The sequence below is a fragment of the Heloderma suspectum genome, chromosome 9 (genome assembly GCF_057233095.1).
Source record: "Heloderma suspectum isolate Gila_16-S chromosome 9, 16-S_ref, whole genome shotgun sequence".
Lineage (NCBI taxonomy): Eukaryota > Metazoa > Chordata > Lepidosauria > Squamata > Helodermatidae > Heloderma > Heloderma suspectum.
In genome coordinates this window covers 14647771-14666151 of record NC_139466.1, presented here as the reverse complement: position 1 = coordinate 14666151, position 18381 = coordinate 14647771, and the positions used below count along the sequence as shown (strand labels likewise).

Below are 18381 nucleotides of genomic sequence, written 5' to 3'. Positions count from 1 at the left end.
TCTTTTTTGACTTTGGTTTCCAGCCTTACAGCATTTTTTTTCTGGTCCCTATTAGCACTGTTGCTTAAATCAGCCTTCCAGAACCTGGTGCCTTTGAGATTTTGTACTCCAACTCACATCAGCCCCAGCTGTCATGGTCAATGATCAGAAATGCCGAGAGCTGTCATCCAAAACATCAGGCGGGTGCCAGGTTGGGGAAGGCTGCTTTTAAGGTAGGATTGTTGAGTCTTTCATTCCAAGGGCTAAATTTTGGAGCTTCTGCGGGCTGCATTTGCAGGGGAAAAAGGGAGCAGGGCCAGAAATGCCAGCATATTGCAGCTTAAAGCTCTTACTGCCATTAACCAAGCCTTCGGAGAGGTATTTCAACCTTGTAGAATGGGGCGGAAATGGCACAAAAGTGGAGAACCACCAAAAGATTGGTGGTCAGGGAAAAGGGGAAGGAGGCGTGGCCTTCTGGAGAACACCAGAGGGCCGGATTGGGACCCTGAGGTTCTGCATCCCTGCTTTAAAGGGAGTGTACTGGGTTTCCCCCTTTAACAAAAGAGGTTTCTGTTCCAGATGAATGTCCCAATCCCAGAAGGAAGACGGTGAAGATGTACAACTGGAAATTCCAACCTTCCTTTCCTAGCTGCCGTAGCAACACATGACGGTTAAGGAATTTTGGAGGCAGCGACGTGGGTGTCTCAGCCAGCTTTGTGCACATTATGGAATGCTACGGCATGCTGAGAGTATCACAACTACAGGGGGAGGAGGAGGAAGAGGGGACTATAAAGCTGAGGGAGCCATATTCTTGCTTTTCGTTCCAAGTCAGCGCACTTGCCAAGTTGGTCCATAGAACTTAACTGCCTGTTCCAATTAGTGCCTTTTAATAATAGTGGCCTCCATTTGCATGACACAACTATGAAGCTTTCATCATTCAGCCTTGGAAAGGGGGAAGGGGAATTGGAACTGGCTTCCTTGGAGTAGAGGTAGGCAAGATTGGGGGATCTACTTCAGTTTTTAGTTGATCCCCAGGATCCAACAACCACAGCCAGACGCAAATGACATAATTTTGATCCCAGGAATTTGTTTTGAGTAGCAGAACTGAACAGAGTTCACAACCCTTCCAGACGAAAATCTACTCCTGGTTACTTCAAACTTGCTTCATTTCAGCAATATATTTTTGTGTTGCCGGGGTGGTGGTGGTATTTTTTTGCTGCTAATGTTCACTCATCAGGAGTCAGACATGATTGTCAATCTATTGCAAATCTCTCAGAAATCTACCTCCTGCCCATCTGTGCCAGAGAGCATCGATACAGTACCCCCACCCACCCACCCACACTTTCTTGGGGCAGCGGGGGTGGGCGGGATGGATGGATAGCAGCCCAGCAAGCGTTATTATCCCACCCACCCAAGTCTCCAACCAGACCAGCAACCTAAACCAGATTCTGCAAACCTGTTAGTAGCCCTGAAAAATATCTTCACACAATAGTAAAAACAACAACACTATTTCGTTGCTGTTTGTCAGCACCAAGGTCTTTGGACAGGTAACCACCTGCAAATGATTTTCTCCTCTTACTGGTCACAGCATCTCTACACTAGCCTAGAATCCCCACATTTAAAAGGGGGCTTTCTGCTTCCGTTTTCAATTCAGGATCACAAGGGACTCCCTTTACTCACGCTTCCTTTCCCCACTCCCCTTTCCCCCTCCTTCTCCCCCTTATCCGAGTCTTCCATATGTTTCATTGATCCAGCTCCTCTTCTTGCTGCTTTTCCTTTTTCACTGAGGGAACTCAAGCAGAACACAAGCAGGGTAATTTTATAGCTCATTATTTCTGATCTTTTAAACAATGGAGTAAGAGTCATTTAGGGCTCCTCCACATGGAGCTTTTATCCTGCTATTGAGATTGCTCACTCGCGGAAGTTTGCGGGCCCTTTAGATGACGTCGTGAACCTCCTAAGAGCATCTCTGCTGGTCTGTCTGCTTCCGTTTTAAAAGCAGGATCATGGCAGACTCCCTTTACACGCACTTCCTCCCCCGCCCCCGCCCCATTTTCCACCTTATCTGAGTCTTCCACATGTTTCATTGATCTCACTCTTCTTGTGGCTTTTCCTTTTTCACAGAGGGAACACAAGTGGGGTAATTTGATAGCTCATTATCTATGATCTATTTAAAAACGGATTAAAGGTAATTTAGGGCGCAATCCTATGCATTTTGCTTTGCTGGCTGGGGAATGCTGGGAGATGTAGGACTGATTGCTGTCTAAACATGCATAGGATTGCGCCCTTAGTGTGGGAGAAGCCCTGGAGGTTCACAACATTTGTCTAAAGGGCCCGCAAACTTCTGCGAGTGAGCACTCTCAACAGCAGAATAAAAGCTCCGTGTGAAGAAGCCCTTGGAAGCCAAAGATCCCTTCTTATACCACTTCAAGACAAGAGACAAGCACAAGCTTCCATGAGCCTTCAGAACACTCTGTAATGAAGATGCAAGGATGCCCGTCTGCATGGGTCCAGGATGGTGTGCTTTAGACCGACTCTGCCTCACCATAACTTAAGCTTAAATGCTCACCAGGAGTGTTTTTAGGTAATTTGGCCCCAAATTTGTTGAGCCACTCTCACACTATTTATGCCACATGTGTCTATTTCTTAGTACAGGGCAGGGCTGTCGAAGATCAGGTCTGCAAGCCAAATCTGGCCTACCTGGGGTTTCAATCCAGCCCCCTGACATTCCCCAGATGGTGACTCCGGCTTTCTGTTGCCTCACCCCCTTTCTCTAAGCCACCAATCAATTGGTGGTTTCCCAGCTCTCGCACCTTTTCCCCCGCGTTCTGAAAGGTTGAAACACCCCTCCTAGGACTCAGCTACTGGCTGTAAGGGCTTTAAGCTACAGTAGGCTGGCAACTGGGCCTCACCCCTTTTGCCTTTGGTCCTGCCCACCACTGAAATGCAGCCCCTGAGCGTGTCCCCAAAAGTGAATTCAGCCCTGAGGCTGAAAGAGGATAAACATCACCAGTATATGGCAGACAAGCAGGACCTACAAAAAACAAAACAAAACCCCATTGCAGTGCGGAGTGCTGCTGTTCATGGTGCCAGCCATGCCCTCTGTCAGGATATTCCATTCCGAGGCCTCTTTTGACCCCTTAGGAAAAAAGTCTAGGTTTTTCCCCCCTATATGTCTGCCAAACCCAATTTCCCCTGCCATTTTTGCCATTGAGTTCTTACCAGGATAAGGAAAAGCAATCTCATCTGGTGTAGAATAGTACAGTCAGAGCGTAAGAAGCCTGCCAGCTCAGACCAAAGGTCTATGTAGTACCCAGATCTGGTTTCCCACACTGCCCACCCACAAGCCTCTGGGAAGTCCACAAACGGGGCAGGAATGCAAGAGCACTCTGTTTCTCATGTCCCCAGCAATTGGTCCATAAAGGCATGCTGCCTCTAATACTAGTGGTAATATATACCCAACATGACTAGCAGCCACTGATACCCTTCTCTTCCATGAGGTCAAGGTGCTGGTTTTAACCTATACACAGTTTGGGACCGCAATACCTGACGGAGCACCTCCCAGCTTGATACCCGTACACTACACTCAACATCTAAGATCCTACTCAGGAAGCTTGAAGTCAGCAAGAAGGGAGAGGGCCTTCTCGCTGGTGGCCCCCCAATTATGGAATGAGATCCCTGATGAGGCCTGCCTGGCACCAACACTGTCATCTTTTCAGTGCCAGGTCAAGACTTTTCTCTTTTCCCAGTCAGCTGGCAGCATGCAATGAGTTTTAATCGATCCTGGATTTGTTTTATGGTTTGGACGATTGCTCCAAGTTGTCTTTAGATATATGTTTGAGTCTTTGAGTATAATGTCTGTTTGTGTGGTTTTTATGTTTTTGAAATTGGGTATTGTACTTTTAAACATTTTTAACCTTTGTAAACCACCCAGAGAGCTTTGGCTATGGGGCAGTATAGAAAGGTAATAAATAATCCCCTAATCCCTTTTGAAAGCAGCCGAAGCTGCTAACATTGTGCATTTGCCCAACTTGTGCCAAGGAACAACTAAAAACCCGGATATAGTATCTTGAGCCCCATTAAGCAGCATACAAGGTTTTACTGGGTCAGCCACCCTAGACAAAGTATTTTCAGGAAGATGCCTATTGATCGTACTGAAAAGATTTAAGAAATAACTGTCTTTGCTAAGGCAGAAGAGGGCGGTGCCAAGAGTTAGCATTGTTGGGCACTTGCTGAGGCCCACATTGCTAAGAGGGGCCCAACTGCCAAGCCTCCAGGCCCTGCTTGCTCACTTGCCCTGTCTGAACACACAAGCAACAGCCTCCGCTTACTTGCCTTATGCTCTCCCTGGGAGATGGTTATGCCGACTGGGCCCTGAGGAAGGGAGCAATGGTGGCCAGGACAAGGAGAAGTCTTACTAAGAGAGGGGTGGGCAACGGAGGACATTTCGCTCAAGGGCCACTCAAAACCTGTAGCCATCACCGAGGCTACATACGTACACATATGAAAAAGACAGACTATTGCAGCTTGCCCTCCAGCTGTTCCGAACTACAACTCCAATCAGCCCCAGTAAGCATCGGCAATGGCTGGGGATAATGGGACGTTCAGTCCTAAACATCTGGAAGGCACCAGGTTGGGGGAGGCTGACATATTAATTTTTCCCAGATGAAATTCACATCCTATATTAGCACCACTGGCAGAAGCGCCTATTGATCGAACAATACGATTCAAAGCAGGGATCAGTGCCCAACTCCTTTAAGGCCAACTTAGCAAAGAAGTGGCAAGGTTCCAATTCTGTCAAAGTTCAATCAGAAGACAAGTTATTCAGGGTTAGGGAGAAGCGCACACTTCTGTGACAGGGTTTTTATTTCATTTTATTATTTTTCTCAAACTTAATTTTAACAGGAGTGACTGAATAAAAATGAAGTTTGAGTCCCATCGTCAGGGGAATGACTCGATAAACAGGTCAGGCAAGCAGAACTGTGGCCCCTCTCCCAACCAGTAGAAACCTCAGTGGGAACTGATAAATAGTTTTGACGCAGTCCATGAATATTACATAGTAAGTGCCATCCTCGAGCGGGAAGGAGCTTATGTGTACTTCTTGATTTCATCATACAAGACTAGGACAAAAGCACCCCCCATGCCTCTGAGGACGTTGGACCATGCACCCTTGAAGAAGGCCTTGCCACCCTCGTCGCGGGCAATCTTCCGCCAGCAGTCAATTGTACCAGAGTACATGATGTCAGCTGGAGAAGAAGCAGAGAGAAAATTAGCACACGGAGCAAGTCATTCTTTCGTGGTGTGCGGCAATCCTGCAGGTGTGTTCTGCTTCCAGAACAATCATCATTTATGTATATCGCACTGTGGCTGGAGCTTTGCAGAGTACAACAAGGGGGTGAAAGACATCAGGATTCCCCAGATGGCTTCACCCGCTTTCCTCCAACCATCTGGCAGTTTTCCATCTTTAGTGCTGTTTCCCCCTCCCCACTCTAGAAGGTTGAAACTCCTCTCCTAAGGCTTAGTTAATGGGAGGAAGAACTTTTAAGTGAACGAATGCTGGCATTTTTGGTATTTTTAGCCCTTTCCACTAGAATACATCCAGGACAGCATCTTTGAAATGTAGTTCAGCTGTCAGGAAGTTCAGCGGCCCTTGTATAACAGGACAGATCCTGCCCCGATGAGCTTACAATCTAAAATTCAACATGGGGGAAACAAGAGGAAAAGGGAAGGAGTGCAGCCAGGGGAGGACAGGGAAGTGGAATAGGCTTATAGACTAGGTTACAGCAAGGCAAGGGAACTCGGAGGCTGAGCCAAAGGCAAAGTGGCCAAATTCTAGCATCTCTCCATGACGCTTCTCACCATGTTTACTTAAGAGTTCAGCCTGTACACATCCAGCACATTCAAGTTCTGGGACGTTAATCTGAAGTGGTTAACCAAATGGGGAAGGGATGGAGCAACAGCCCCTTCTGATAGGCTGGAAGTGATTCAGAGCTTCCTACCACCACGAGCAGCCAATCAGAAATCAGGATCTGATGCTGCAGTGCATCTTTAGAAACTGAGAAGAATGGCTGTCTTCATGAATCAGACTATAGATTTAATCACAATTGGTATTCTATCACTAATGGTAAAGTGCTAAATAACATGAGGTTATCTTTTTATTAATGGGTTTAGAAAAATTTTGTTTGAGAGTGTTGGATTGAATGGTACTTCCCTTCTGACTTGGGCTAAATTACTGGGGAGGGAGGAAGATTTGTACAAGCTGGAAGTTCTTCTCACTGGAAGAATGACATGTTGATGTCATACTTCCAGTGACAATTTCCACAGACAATTTTGCTGTAAAGAGATTTAGCAATTAAACTATTCAAACTTCCAATTAGTCTGGAAGAGTTTTTGTAGAGAGGAATAGATGGATACAAGCAGTTTGCACAACACCTTTTAACGAAGTCGCATGAATGAACTAGACAGGTTTGTGCAGGGGGTGGACTAGATGACCTCTGGGTGAGACATTCCAGTTCTATAATTCTACCATTAAATGTTCACTCCTACAGTTCTGTTTGGGATTTTAAGAACTGGAAGGATCATAAAACTAGGATGTACCTAAAGGTAATTTAGCCCATCCATTCCTGAGTGATAGATGAGTACATCATCCTACAGTTTATTTTCTGAGATGAAGCTAAAAGATGGAAAAGGCAAACCAAAGAGGAAGCTTCACTCTGGCTCCCTAGAAGTCCAGGTTATTCCTAAAGTCTCCAAGTTATTTTTTCACTTCTAGTTGCAAGTAATCCCATTAGATTTCCTATTTCTACACAGAATCATAACCCTGGGTGTTAATTATAACAGGATGGCTTGATTAGCCAATAATTAGTCCAGTTTATACACATGTGCAGACTCCACACGCAGTTTATGGATTCTTGCCCCCAGTTCATTTTCCCTTAAAATGTTCCTCCATCCTTTAGTAAAGAGCTTTCCCTCCACAAGCCTCAGCTTACCTGTTGATATTTCAGAGCACAGGACAGGTGTGGGGAACATGCAGCCTTCTGGATGCTGTTGGACTACAACTCCCAGAACTGAGAGTCCAACACTTGACAGCTTACAGGCTCTTCACACCTAGCACAGGCTTTTGCTGAGCTACACTGGATCAGCTTCAGGTGCGAGAAATTCCAGTCGCTGCCTCCACTTTGAGGAACCAGGTATGAGAACCAAGCTTGAACTCAGCTCAAGATCTTTTTGCTGGTTTGAACAGACTATACAGAGCTAGATGGACAGTTGGTCCAATTCAATATACAGTGCCTTCTGTACCCAAGATATGCCTATTCTACACAGGGATGGAACCCACTTAGGTGGAACTGCAGAAACGTAATAATTAAGAAGGATCTAATCCAACCCCTCCCTCTCTAGGTGTGCGGGATGGCAACTCCCAGGATCCCCAGCCAGCATGGTCAATGGCACATCTGGAGGGGACCAGGTCAGGGAAGGCTGATTTTGTATCTCCGCTGACTGTGCTTTCAATGTCCTTTGCAAGATACGTACCTCCTTTGCGACCAGACTGCATCATCATACGCCGCCGGACTGTATCAAAGGGATAAGAGGTCAAGCCAGCAACTGCAGTAACCGTCTGAGCAATCATCCAGCTGATCAAGATGTGGGTGTTCTTTGGGTCAGGAAGCATCCCTGTTAAGCGAAGACAATTAGGGAGAAAAAAGAAGAATAAAAAAGCAGTCCTTGAGCACCATCACTTCCAGTGGTGGTGACGCCAGAATAACTAAAACATACTGGGGAAAAAACCCTACAACAAGCTTACCTTTTGCTGTGTCGTAGATGCCAAAATAAGCCGCTCTGTAGATAATGATGCCCTGGACAGAGACGTTAAAGCCTTGGTAGAGACCCCGAAGGCCATCCGACTTGAAGATCTTGACCAGGCAATCGCCGAGACCTTTGAACTCACGCTCAGCTCCAGCTTTGCCCACGTCAGCAGCCAGACGTGTTCGGGCGAAGTCAAGAGGGTAGACGAAGCACAGAGAGGTCGCCCCAGCAGCTCCGCCAGATGCCAAGTTGCCAGCAAAATAACGCCAGAACTGGGTTCTTTTGTCGACACCGCCCAGGAAGATCTGCTTGTATTTGTCTTTGAAAGCAAAGTTGAGGGCTTGTGTGGGGAAGTATCGGATCACGTTGGCCAAGTTGCCGCGCCAGAAAGACAGGAAGCCTTGCTCTTTGGGGATCCGGACCACGCAGTCAATGATGCCCTTGTACTGCTTGTCTGCCGTGATCTGCATACTTGCATGTTGCACCTGTCAGAGATGGAAAGAGGCAAAATTGAATTTGGCTGCATATTCAGTGTGGCGTAGTGGTTAGTGTATCGGACTGGGACTCAGGAGATCCAGGTTCTAGTCCCTACTCAGCCATAAAGCTCACTGGGTGACTTTGGGCCAGCCACTGCTTCTCAGCCTAACCTACCTTACAGGGTTGTTGTGAGGATAAAACGGAGAGGAGGAGGATAATGTAAGCCGCCTTGGGTTCCTTGCGAGAGGAAAAAAGGCAGGATATAAATGTAATAATAATAATATTCAGTGTGGCATTTTCTCCTCCTTATGAAATATAAGCTAGATGATCAAATTACACAAAACATGCAGTGAACCTCAAGCCGACTGAATAAAGGGGATCCTTGGGAAAATCAAGCAGCACAGCAATATATCTAAGTTATAAAAGTGAAATCACAACCAGGCCTGTAAACTGTGCATTGGCTCACGATCGGCTAATGGAGCACTGCAATGTTTCTCCGTCATCAGAACTGCACACTTGAAATAGAGGGTTAAGTTTCATTTTCTTCCTTCCAGTCCTACGGAACAGGAAGGAGACCTCAAACGCTCCCTTTGTCCTTCCTGAGCACATCTGACACAGGCTTATGAATGAACAGCTGTTTTCATACCTGCTTTTAAACACAAGCCATCGATGCACGAAAGCAAAAGTGGTAACCATGAACTGGGAAAGCAGGCATCTCAGTTATGGGAAGAAATTTCCTGTCTGCCTCTTAAACCAGGTTTGTCTGCCTCCTAAACTAGGTCTTGCCTGCCTCCTAAACCAGATCGCTGTTTTGTTTGGCCTTTGGCAAGATAGCCAGACAATGCTTGTAAGCCAACCGGTGATAACACCTACATTGCAAGGTGACCTTCCTTACAAGGAATTGGCTCCAGATAATCAGCGTCTCCACTTCCACGATGATCTCAAGGTGTCCAAAGCTCCCTGCTCAGCGGAGGGTTCCACAGGCGGAGCTGCAAGGCGACAAGGTCCCATGCCCTGAAGAGGGCTGTGAGTGCATCTCCTTCCCCCATCCACCCCCCACTGCCCCCTACTCTCAGCTGCTGACCCCTACCATCACTTCTCAGCACTTTCGGGACACCATGTGACCTTGGCAGGCCTCCTCTCGCTACCCTGGTGAAGCATTTGGCTGAACTACATTTTGACATTTTAGCCGGTCGGCTGCTGAACCTCCCGGATCTTGCGTACACCACAAAGCCTGTTCGACACACCAAGACACCTTCACCTTGGTATCCTACCACCATTGTTCATCACCATCAAGGTCACTCCCTTTCCTCTTTTTTTGGGGGGGGGGGTCTGCTTAAAAAAACAGCAACCTCGCACAGAAGACGCAAGATCCCATGCACGAGGATTTTTAATCACAGGGTCACATTGTGCTAGATGCCTCCTCTCCACATGCAAGAAAAGAAAAGTCCCCAAGAGCGCGAGGTCTACTCTAGAGCAATATGTGTCTGGGAGGGAAAAAAGGAAGAAGAGCCTCCTCGACTAGCGAGGAGATGCCCCTTCGAGGCGGATGTCGCCAAGCGGCAAGATGCCTGCAGTGTAGTAGCAGGCGGCGACCGGGGCCTTGCTCTGCGGGAAAAGGCCGCGCTCGCTCGCCCTTCCTGCCTGCCCGCCTCTCCTTCCCCCGCAACACAATCCAGAGCCAGGCGGGGATTTGCATAAGCGGAACTAGTTTTCTCCAGCACCAGCAGCTCCGACACGATCGCCCGCCACCCAGCGTGCCTTTGCCCGGCGTCTTCTGGGACCCGGGAGGTCGCGGCCAAACGCTCGCCCAGGAACCCGGAGCATCTGCAAGGCCCGGGCCACGGGGAAAGGAAGCAAAGCCCTGCTCTCAAGCCTACCCTGACACTGGAGGCCCGATCCTGGATGCCGCGGAAGGCCTCGATCCACACACGGCACCGGGGATGGGGGGCGGAAGCCCAAGTCTCAAGGAGACGGTCTCCTTGAGCAAAGGGATGGAAAGCGAGTGCCATCTCTTTTGGTCCAAGCCCGGGGGGGGGGGGGGGGAGAAGGATGGCCGGGCCTGCATCTCCTTGGGGCGACCTTGGGGGAGGGATGGCGAATTTAACCCCCCCCACACGGGTTTTTGGTGCCGGGATGCGCCACGAGGCCGCGGCTTTCCAGCGCGGACAAAGGCGGGGAGCCGGATCGGCGCGGCGCGCCTCGTCGCACAGCGGAGCCCCGAAGCGCACGCTTCGCGCCCAGGACAAAGCGGCCCCGCGCCCCCTCCCCGCCTTTCCCCGGCCCCCAGCCAAGCCTCGAAGCCGCCCCCAGCGCCGCCGTCGGGATCCGCTCCTTGCTCGCCCCGCGCGCCGTCTCCAGCCCTCCGCTTCGCGCCGCCCCCCCCCCCGAAAGCGCGCCGGTTCGCCCCTACCTGGAGAAGCAGCTTGACCCTCTCGATGGGGGCCACCGCCGTCTTCGAGATCGCGGCCGCCACGCCGCCCGCCAAGAAATCCTTCAGGAAAGAGATCGCCGCGTCGGTCATGGTGCCGGGGAAGCGGAGCAGCCGGAGCGCGCGCGGAAAAGGGGCGAGGAGGAGGAAGGCGACAGACAGCCGACTGAGATCCGGCCGGACGGGAGCGCGAGGAGACCGCCGGCGCACTGAGACCGAGCGCCCGAAATGGCCGGCTTTTATACAGCCTCGCAGGCTTTAACGTGAGAACGGAGGGAGGGACGGCGGGGGGACGCGAGCGGCGACGCACGGCCGCGTCCCCTTGCCCTGATAGGCTCCCGGCAGGAGGGAGGGTCCGGCGAGGGAGCGGCCGTGGGGAGCGGAGCGGGGAGGGGTGGGCACGAGCGGCGCCCCCGGCAGCTGGGGTGTTCCCCCCTGGGCTGCCCGCGTTCGTGCGAGGACACCCCGGCCCGAAGTCGCCAAGGCGTGCGGCGCGGGGATGGGGCGCCTTGGGCGGCGCCTGTGAAGGAGAAGGCTGCAACCTTGGGGACGGGGCAGGGCTTCGCCCGGGGGAGGCCGGGGTGCGGGTTTCCACCTGGATGACGCGCGATGACACAGGCAGGGTGTTCCTAAGGCAACCTCTGGAAGGAACGTTCTGTGCGCCCTTAAATGTACCCTCTGGCTGACAGCAGCGACCTGGGACCGGCGCCTCTCTGCCCTACGAACAGTATTTGAGGGACAGTCCCATCTCTATTCCCTGGAGCCATTTTTTATTTTTTTGGTGCCGAAGGCAGCAAAACACCTAAATCCTACCCATTCGCGTGGGGAACCTGAAGATCTCCTGGCTCCGCTTCTTTGAAATTAAGTTAGGGCGGGGTACCATCGTTCAATGGCAGGGGACGTGGTGGGCAAGCAGAGGGTACCAGGCGCAATCCCGGGCATCGGGTAGCAAGTGATGGGAAAGAGCTCTGGATTGTTGTTGCCACTGTAGGGAACACTGAGACAAATAGTCTGGCCTGGCATATTTTGTTGTTTTATTCGTTCAGTCGCTTTCGACTCCTCGTGACTTCATGGACCAGCCTGTGCCAGAGCTTCCTGTCGGCCGTCGCCACCCCCGGCTCCCCCAAGGTCGAGTCCATCACCTCCAGAATATCATCCACCCACCTCGCCCTTGGTCGGCCCCTCTTCCTTTTGCCTTCCACTTTCCCTAGCATCGGCATCTTCTCCAGGGTATCCTGTCTTCTCGTTATGTGGCCAAAGTACTTCAGTTTCGCCTTTAATATCCTTCCCTCAAGAGAGCAGTCTGGCTTTCTTTCCTGGAGTATGGACTGGTTTGATCTTCTTGCAGTCCAAGGCACTCTACAGCAGCATATTTATTTACAACAGATGGGTGACACATGGCCTGTGAGCCATATGCAGCCCCCTGACCTCCTTTGCAGCCCATGCCAGGGCCACATTTGTTCTGGTGGTGCCAAAAAAGGTTGTGACTTTTCCCGAAAACAAAAGCAGAGGGAGCATACACCTTGCTAGGAAGCAGAATGATGCTCTCAGAAGCCTCCCAGCGGCAAATTTCAGCAGTGGGGGTGAGAGTGGCCCCCGTGGGTTCCAGGGGTGAGGCAATGAGGCCCCCTGACTCTGGGAAGTTGCCCATTCCTAACTTGCAACGTTTGTCTGCCTACCCATAACATAAAGTTCTCTGGGCAGCTTACTCTACTTTGTATAAAGCTGTAAAACGAAAAACATTATAAAATACAACAAGGAACAAAACTTGCCACAAGCCCAACATTAAAATCCACCTTCCTGTTTATTTCAATGGTCCTTGAGCTAGGAAACCTTCCCAGTCAATTGTTGCCTGTGGGTCAGGTCATACCAGTCCATCTCCCCCTCTGCTGCCCTTAGTAACGTCTCTCAAATCTGCTCTCTGGGGGCTCTTTCTCCACAGTAGGATCAGCTCTGCCGTTTTTACTCCAAGGCAATTTAAATAAATGCTGACCTTTAAGGCTGCAAACTTATAAGAACAGAAGAGCCCTGCTGGATCAGACGAAGGAGCCATCCAGACCGGCATTCTGTTCACTCAGTGGCCAACCAGCTGCCCATGGAAACTCACAAGCGGGACAGGAGTGCAACAGCACCCTCCCGCCCATGTTCGCCAGCAACTGGTCTACACAGGCCTACTGCCTCTGATACTGGAGGCAGCATAGAGGCATCAGGACTAGGAGCCATTGATGGCCTTTTCCTCTAGGAATTTGTCCAATTCCATTTTAAAGCCATTCAAATTGGTGGCCATCACTTCTTGTGGAAGTGAATCCCATAGTTCGACTATGTGCCATGTGAGGAAGCCCTTCCTTTGATCTGTCCTGAATCTCCCACTAAGTTTCACAGGATGACCCCGGGTTCTAGTATTTTGAGAGAGGGAGAAAAATGTCTCCCCATCCACATTCTCCACACCATGCAGAATTGTGCAGACCTCTATCATGTCTCCCCTGACCCTCCTTTTTTCCAGGCTAAACAATCCCAGCTGTTGTAACCATCTCTCATAGGGGAGATGCTCCAGCCCCTTGATCATTTTAGTTGCTCTTCTCAACACTTTTTCTAGCTTGACAATATATTTTTTTTAGGTGCGGTGAGCAGAACTGTACACAGTATTCCAAGTTTGGTCGCACCATATATTTGTATAAGGGCAGTATGATATTGGCAGTTTTATTCTCAGTTCCAGACTTATTCGAGAGTAAACCCCATTGAACTCATTGGGATCTGACTTCCAAGTGGACATGGGTAGGATCTTGCTACATACACCTCAGTTTCACAGTCAGGAAGGCTGTATTGCGAGCAGTGCTAGCTTCAGGATTTTGGGTCTTCTCAGACATAACTCAGTGTCTCCCCCTCCCACTCCTGGAAAAGGCAGATGTGCACATTAAGATCTCTCTTGCACTTCATCTGATTTTAGCTACTCTTTGTAAAGTGGAAACGGCAGCACTGTTAGGGTGGTGGGCCCTCTATTACCTTGGGCCCCTGACAAATGCCCAATCTTGCTGCCCTGTGGAGTCAGCTAGTGATGGTGTCAAGGTAGGACTTTGGGGCAGAGGTCCAGGACCCACTCATCAAGGATGAGCCCCCAAATGCAGCAGATACGTTTTGAAGTAGGGTTGATATGATATCAATAAAATTCATTTAAATCCTGCTTTAAATCACTTCTCTGAAGGACTCAATTTTAATGATTTAAATCACAGTTTAAATCACTAGTGAGGAAGATTCTATTAAATCCTCATTTTTAGTAGAAGTCCATTATATTACCTTAATACATATTCAGAGATGTGGGTGTCATTAGAAGGTAGATACACAGTGGAGGATACATGCAGTAGGAGCTTCCTCAGGAGCAGGACTGCATAAGTTCTGTTCACTTTGGGTTTCACTCTCTATTCCCTATCCCTTGCATTTATATCCAGACTCCTCGTCCTTGTTCAGCTCTACTCCATCTCCCCAAATTTGTCTATTCATTGATCTTCTCTATCTTTGCACTTAAGAGAGAGAGAGAGGCAAGGCCTCGAGAGAGCGAGAGACAGCGCACATCACTTCTCTACACCACCTACGGTGCAGAATAGGGCTGATTAAGTTATCTGTCTCCATTGCCATAAAATGCTGTTAACATATCCATAGAATATACTTAGAAGTATTCATGAGGATATCGTTGACCTAGGCGCTTTTTTACTAATTGTTTTAAGAAAAATTCAAAATCCAATTAAAATGTAAAAAAATCAATTTTTAAAAAAATCTTTGATTTTTTATCAACTCTCTTTTGAAGTAAGTGAACTTTGGGCACAATCCTATGCATGTTTAGACAGAGAAAAGGCTACGCTGGCTGGGGAATGCTCGGCGCTGTAGGCCTTTTCTCTGTCTAAACATGCATAGGATTGTGCCCTTTAACATCTAATGAGGGGAGCTCTGTAAGACCATTAAGTCCAGAGACTAAAATGACCAAGCAGTGCTGCTGGAGCAGGCCCTGACTGGGAGAGTCCATCTCAGTAAGCCTTCCAAGAGAGTCCATCCTTCTGGCCTACTAAGCTGCAGGGAAAAAAACACAGGACAGGGCTCCTGTACCACACTTGATAAGAGTTACGTGGAAGAGAGGATTTCAGCAGCGGCAGCGTGTCTCATTCTTGCACAGGGATGGGGAATGTGTGGCCCTCCAGATGTTGTTGGACTGCAAGTCCCATCACCCTCCACAATTAGTCATGCTGGCTAGGGCTGATGGGACATGCAATCCCACAATGTCTGGAAGGTCACATCTGCCCAACCCCTGCCTTTGAGTGACAAAATTCTATACACATGAATATGAGAGGGCCGGAGTGAGAACCGTGAGAAATGGTGTTGCAGCTTTTAACCACTCCATCATTTGTTTCCTGGAAAAGGTAAGTTTAATATCAAATACACTTTGACAAAAGAAATCAAAACCCATTATTGCCAGAATTTTAAGAGCAACTGTTGGCAGCATTATGACTGTATGCTCACAACTGAAATGACTACAGAACCTAGAGTCACAATTTTCCCCATACTCACTCCTGACTCACTCCTGTATATATACCACCGACATTCCACGCGCTGGAGCGGCATGGAACTTGTTTATCGTACGCTTTGGTTTGTCATTTAAAGTGCTCAATCATTCAGTTTGCACGGCCTTCTGGGCCCCGAAAGGAGATGACAGACACAGCAGTGGGTTTCTTTTTCTCTGCAATGCATTTAGAGCATGATCCACCAGAAAATTCTCTATCCATACCCTTGGAAGAAGCATGTAGTACAGCTTTCTTTGGGCTGTACCACTTCAGAGTGTAAATGGGGGGAGGGGTTACATAATTAAAGGTTAACCCACCCTAATATACCTTCTGCCTGTGGAAAGCTAGCATGTCAGGGAGATTCTTAACGTAACCTTCCTCTGCTAGTTTTCTGTGTGTAAGGAGTTTTGATGTGGGAAAGCACAAATCATGTCATGCTTACACCCTGCTTGCTTGCATTTTTGTGCAACTGTATACATGTTTTTGTTGTTGTTCAGTCGTGTCCAACTCTTCGTGACCCCATGGACGATAGCACGCCAGGCCTTCCTGTCTTGCGCTCTCTCCCGGAGTCCATATTCATTGCATTGGTGATGCTATCTAGCCATCTCATCCTCTGCCGTCCTCTTCTCCTTTTGCCTTCAATCTTTCCCAGCATCAGGGTCTTTTCCAGTGACTTTTCTCTTCGCCAAGTGGCCAAAATATTTGAGTTTCAACTTCAGTATCTGTCCTTCCAATGAGCAGTCAGGGTTGATTTCCTTTAGGATTGACCGATTGGACCTCCTTGCAGTCCAGGGTACTCGTAAGAGTCTTCTCCAGCACCACAGTTCGAAAGCATCAATTCTTTGGCGCTCAGCCTTCCTTATAGTCCCGCTCTCACAGCCATACGTTACTACAGGGAAAACCATAGCTTTGATTATATGAACCTTTGTCGGCAAGGTGATGTCTCTGCTTCTTACTATGCTGTCTAGGTTTGCCATAGCTTTCCTCCCAAGGAGCAAGCATCTTTTAATTTCATGGCTACAGTCACTATGCTCAGTGGGGCATATTTCCAGCGTACAGGATTGCAGCATAATAGTGCAATCCTATGCACGTCTACTCAGACATCCTACTCAGTGCAATGGAACTTACTCCCAGGTAAAAGCCCAAGCTGGCTTTCCCCAATCTGGAGCTCCCCCATCTGCCCCAGCCAACATGGCCAATGATCAGGAATGCTGGGAATTGTAGTCCAAAACACATGGTGGGCACCAGGTTAGGGAAGGCTGGTCTGAGGACAACCTCAGGCAGGGGACATGCAATTCTCTTGCTTATGCAAATCAAATGTAAGGGCAGAATCTACGTAGAAATTATCCAGCCTGCACATTCTCCTCCTAACTCCCTACCCCTTCATCATCCCAGAAAAGCTCTGTAGTTGTGAATTCAACCTCCCTCCCGCACCTTCTAAAGCACATTTAAAAAAAGTTGGTCAGTGATGTTCTCAGAGATGTGCAGCATCAAACAAGTCCTCTTCAGTGTTCATGGGATGCTTGATTATCCTTCGCATGTGCTTCTTTACTTTTAAATAACAGTTCGACATTTCAGTGCACGCAAGTGAATTACCTGATTCTGGCATTATGATTCCCGTCCACCCCCAAACGACATTGATGGGTGGCTTTTTCCTCCTCCAAGACCTTGTGTCTGTTTTATGGCAGTAACATTGTCAGTTTATGGCAGGCCTGCACCCCTGGTGGTTCATTGTGCTGCCAGCTGCCAGCCCATCTTCCGCAGACCAGGGTGGTCCAATTGAGGCTCAAGAAACTTATGTTTGTTGCCTCTTTGGGACCTGGGCTGCACCTGCAGCAGAATGGGAGTGGTAGAATGGACTGTATCATTTCAGACTGTACAGTCAGAAGCTCCCCTACATCAAAAAGCTCTCAGCAGGCAGAAACATAGCACAGCAGGAAATGGGCTGTGATAGAGGGCATTTCTACATGAGGCATTTGTCCTACACCTTTACTGGGGCTCCTGATTCTTTGCAGGATTATGATTGGCTCCTTTACCCGTGTCTTTTCCCAGAGGTTCTTTCTCTGCCTTTCTATATGTTTCATTATACAACCACTAGATGGTGCTGTGGCATAGCAGGATCGCACAATTACACAAGACTCTCATTCCACTATTTCTGAATAATACCAGACTTTCCGCATTAGGAAAAAAACCTGCGATAATAATTGCAAAGCACGGGAGAGGCCCTGGAGGAGGATGACGTCGTGTGAAGGACCTGCAAACTACCGTGACTGAGCAATCTCAAGTGCACAATAGAAAGAATCTTTCTCTCCAATGTGTTAGATCAGGGATGGGGAACATGTAGCCCTCCAGATATTGGTGGACTGCAATTGGCTAGGGCTGATGGGAGTTGCAGTCCAAGAGCATCTGGAGGGCCACACGTTCCCCATCCTTGTAGCTGCTAGGTTGTTATATGTTGTGCGCTTTTAACTTGCAGGACGTTTGATCCATACGAGAGCAATCAAAAATGGCATCCCCTGCATTCAGTCTGAAGTGTTATAATCCACTCTATCAACTCATTCTGCTGCACATATAGAGCAGGCCTGAGAGTGGAACTGTAGGTTTGCTTACTCATAGCAAGCCACAACTGATAGCTGGTGAGCTTCATTGGCTTTATGGGCCATCCAATTGTGCATGCCAGATTTTATTTTTAAGCGAGAAGCTGCATGCCATTAACTCAAGCTCAATGTCTTCATTGTAGCTGCCCCAAGGAAGACAGCTGGCAGTAAGCCCCAATATCCACTTTGCAGTGTGACGTTCCAGTATTGCTTTGCAGAAAATGCTTCCTGGGGCTTAGAAGTTTCTTCTTCCAAGGAGCTTTAATTCTTGCAATTCTTGGGGTTGTAAACTCTGGTCCACACCTGGAGTTAGCTTGTAGCTTAGAGGGGAATCAATGTAACCATTTTGATACAGGCAGACCCGCTTGCAGAATTCAAAAGTGCTGAACATGACCCCAAAATAAGGTACGATCTGTTTAAAAAAAACAAAACACACCTGAAATTATTCACATATTTACTGATTCTCTAAGATTCGAGCCTATTGGTGAGAACTTTGTGCATAGGGAAAAGTAGGGTTGCAATCATTCATTGCTAGATCAATCAA

General features: G+C 48.6%; 2 protein-coding genes across 2 annotated transcripts in view; both read right to left on the bottom strand.

Annotated features, from left to right (window-relative positions):
- Positions 1-4719: 4719 nt before the first annotated feature.
- On the bottom strand, positions 4720-10904 carry SLC25A5 (solute carrier family 25 member 5). The gene is made up of 4 exons (XM_084813756.1): positions 10673-10904; positions 7781-8267; positions 7510-7650; positions 4720-5225 (listed from the first exon to the last, which is right to left on the bottom strand). Exons 1-4 carry the CDS (start codon positions 10781-10783, stop codon positions 5068-5070), a joined length of 897 nt encoding a protein of 298 aa, XP_084669882.1. The 5' UTR covers positions 10784-10904; the 3' UTR covers positions 4720-5067.
- Positions 10905-15089: 4185 nt separating this feature from the next.
- Positions 15090-18381, bottom strand: part of SLC25A43 (solute carrier family 25 member 43) — a 31207-nt gene continuing 27915 nt past the window's right edge. The window contains exons 5-6 of the mRNA XM_084813753.1: positions 17679-18249; positions 15090-17586 (exon numbers count right to left, since the gene is read on the bottom strand). Coding sequence (XP_084669879.1) covers positions 18073-18249 — 177 coding nt within the window. The 3' untranslated portion in view covers positions 15090-17586; positions 17679-18072. The remainder of the gene's footprint in view (positions 17587-17678; positions 18250-18381) is intronic.

What these genes read in the sequence shown, in the direction of transcription:
- SLC25A5 (XM_084813756.1), bottom strand. Translation starts at nt 10,783, where the DNA reads ATGACCGACGCGGCGATCTCTTTCCTGAAGGATTTCTTGGCGGGCGGC. An exon ending in GGGTCAAGCTGCTTCTCCAG is followed by an intron (nt 8,268 to 10,672) that starts GTAGGGGCGAAC and finishes CATCTCTGACAG; the next exon opens with GTGCAACATGCAAGTATGCA. An exon ending in CATCTACGACACAGCAAAAG is followed by an intron (nt 7,651 to 7,780) that starts GTAAGCTTGTTG and finishes TTCGCTTAACAG; the next exon opens with GGATGCTTCCTGACCCAAAG.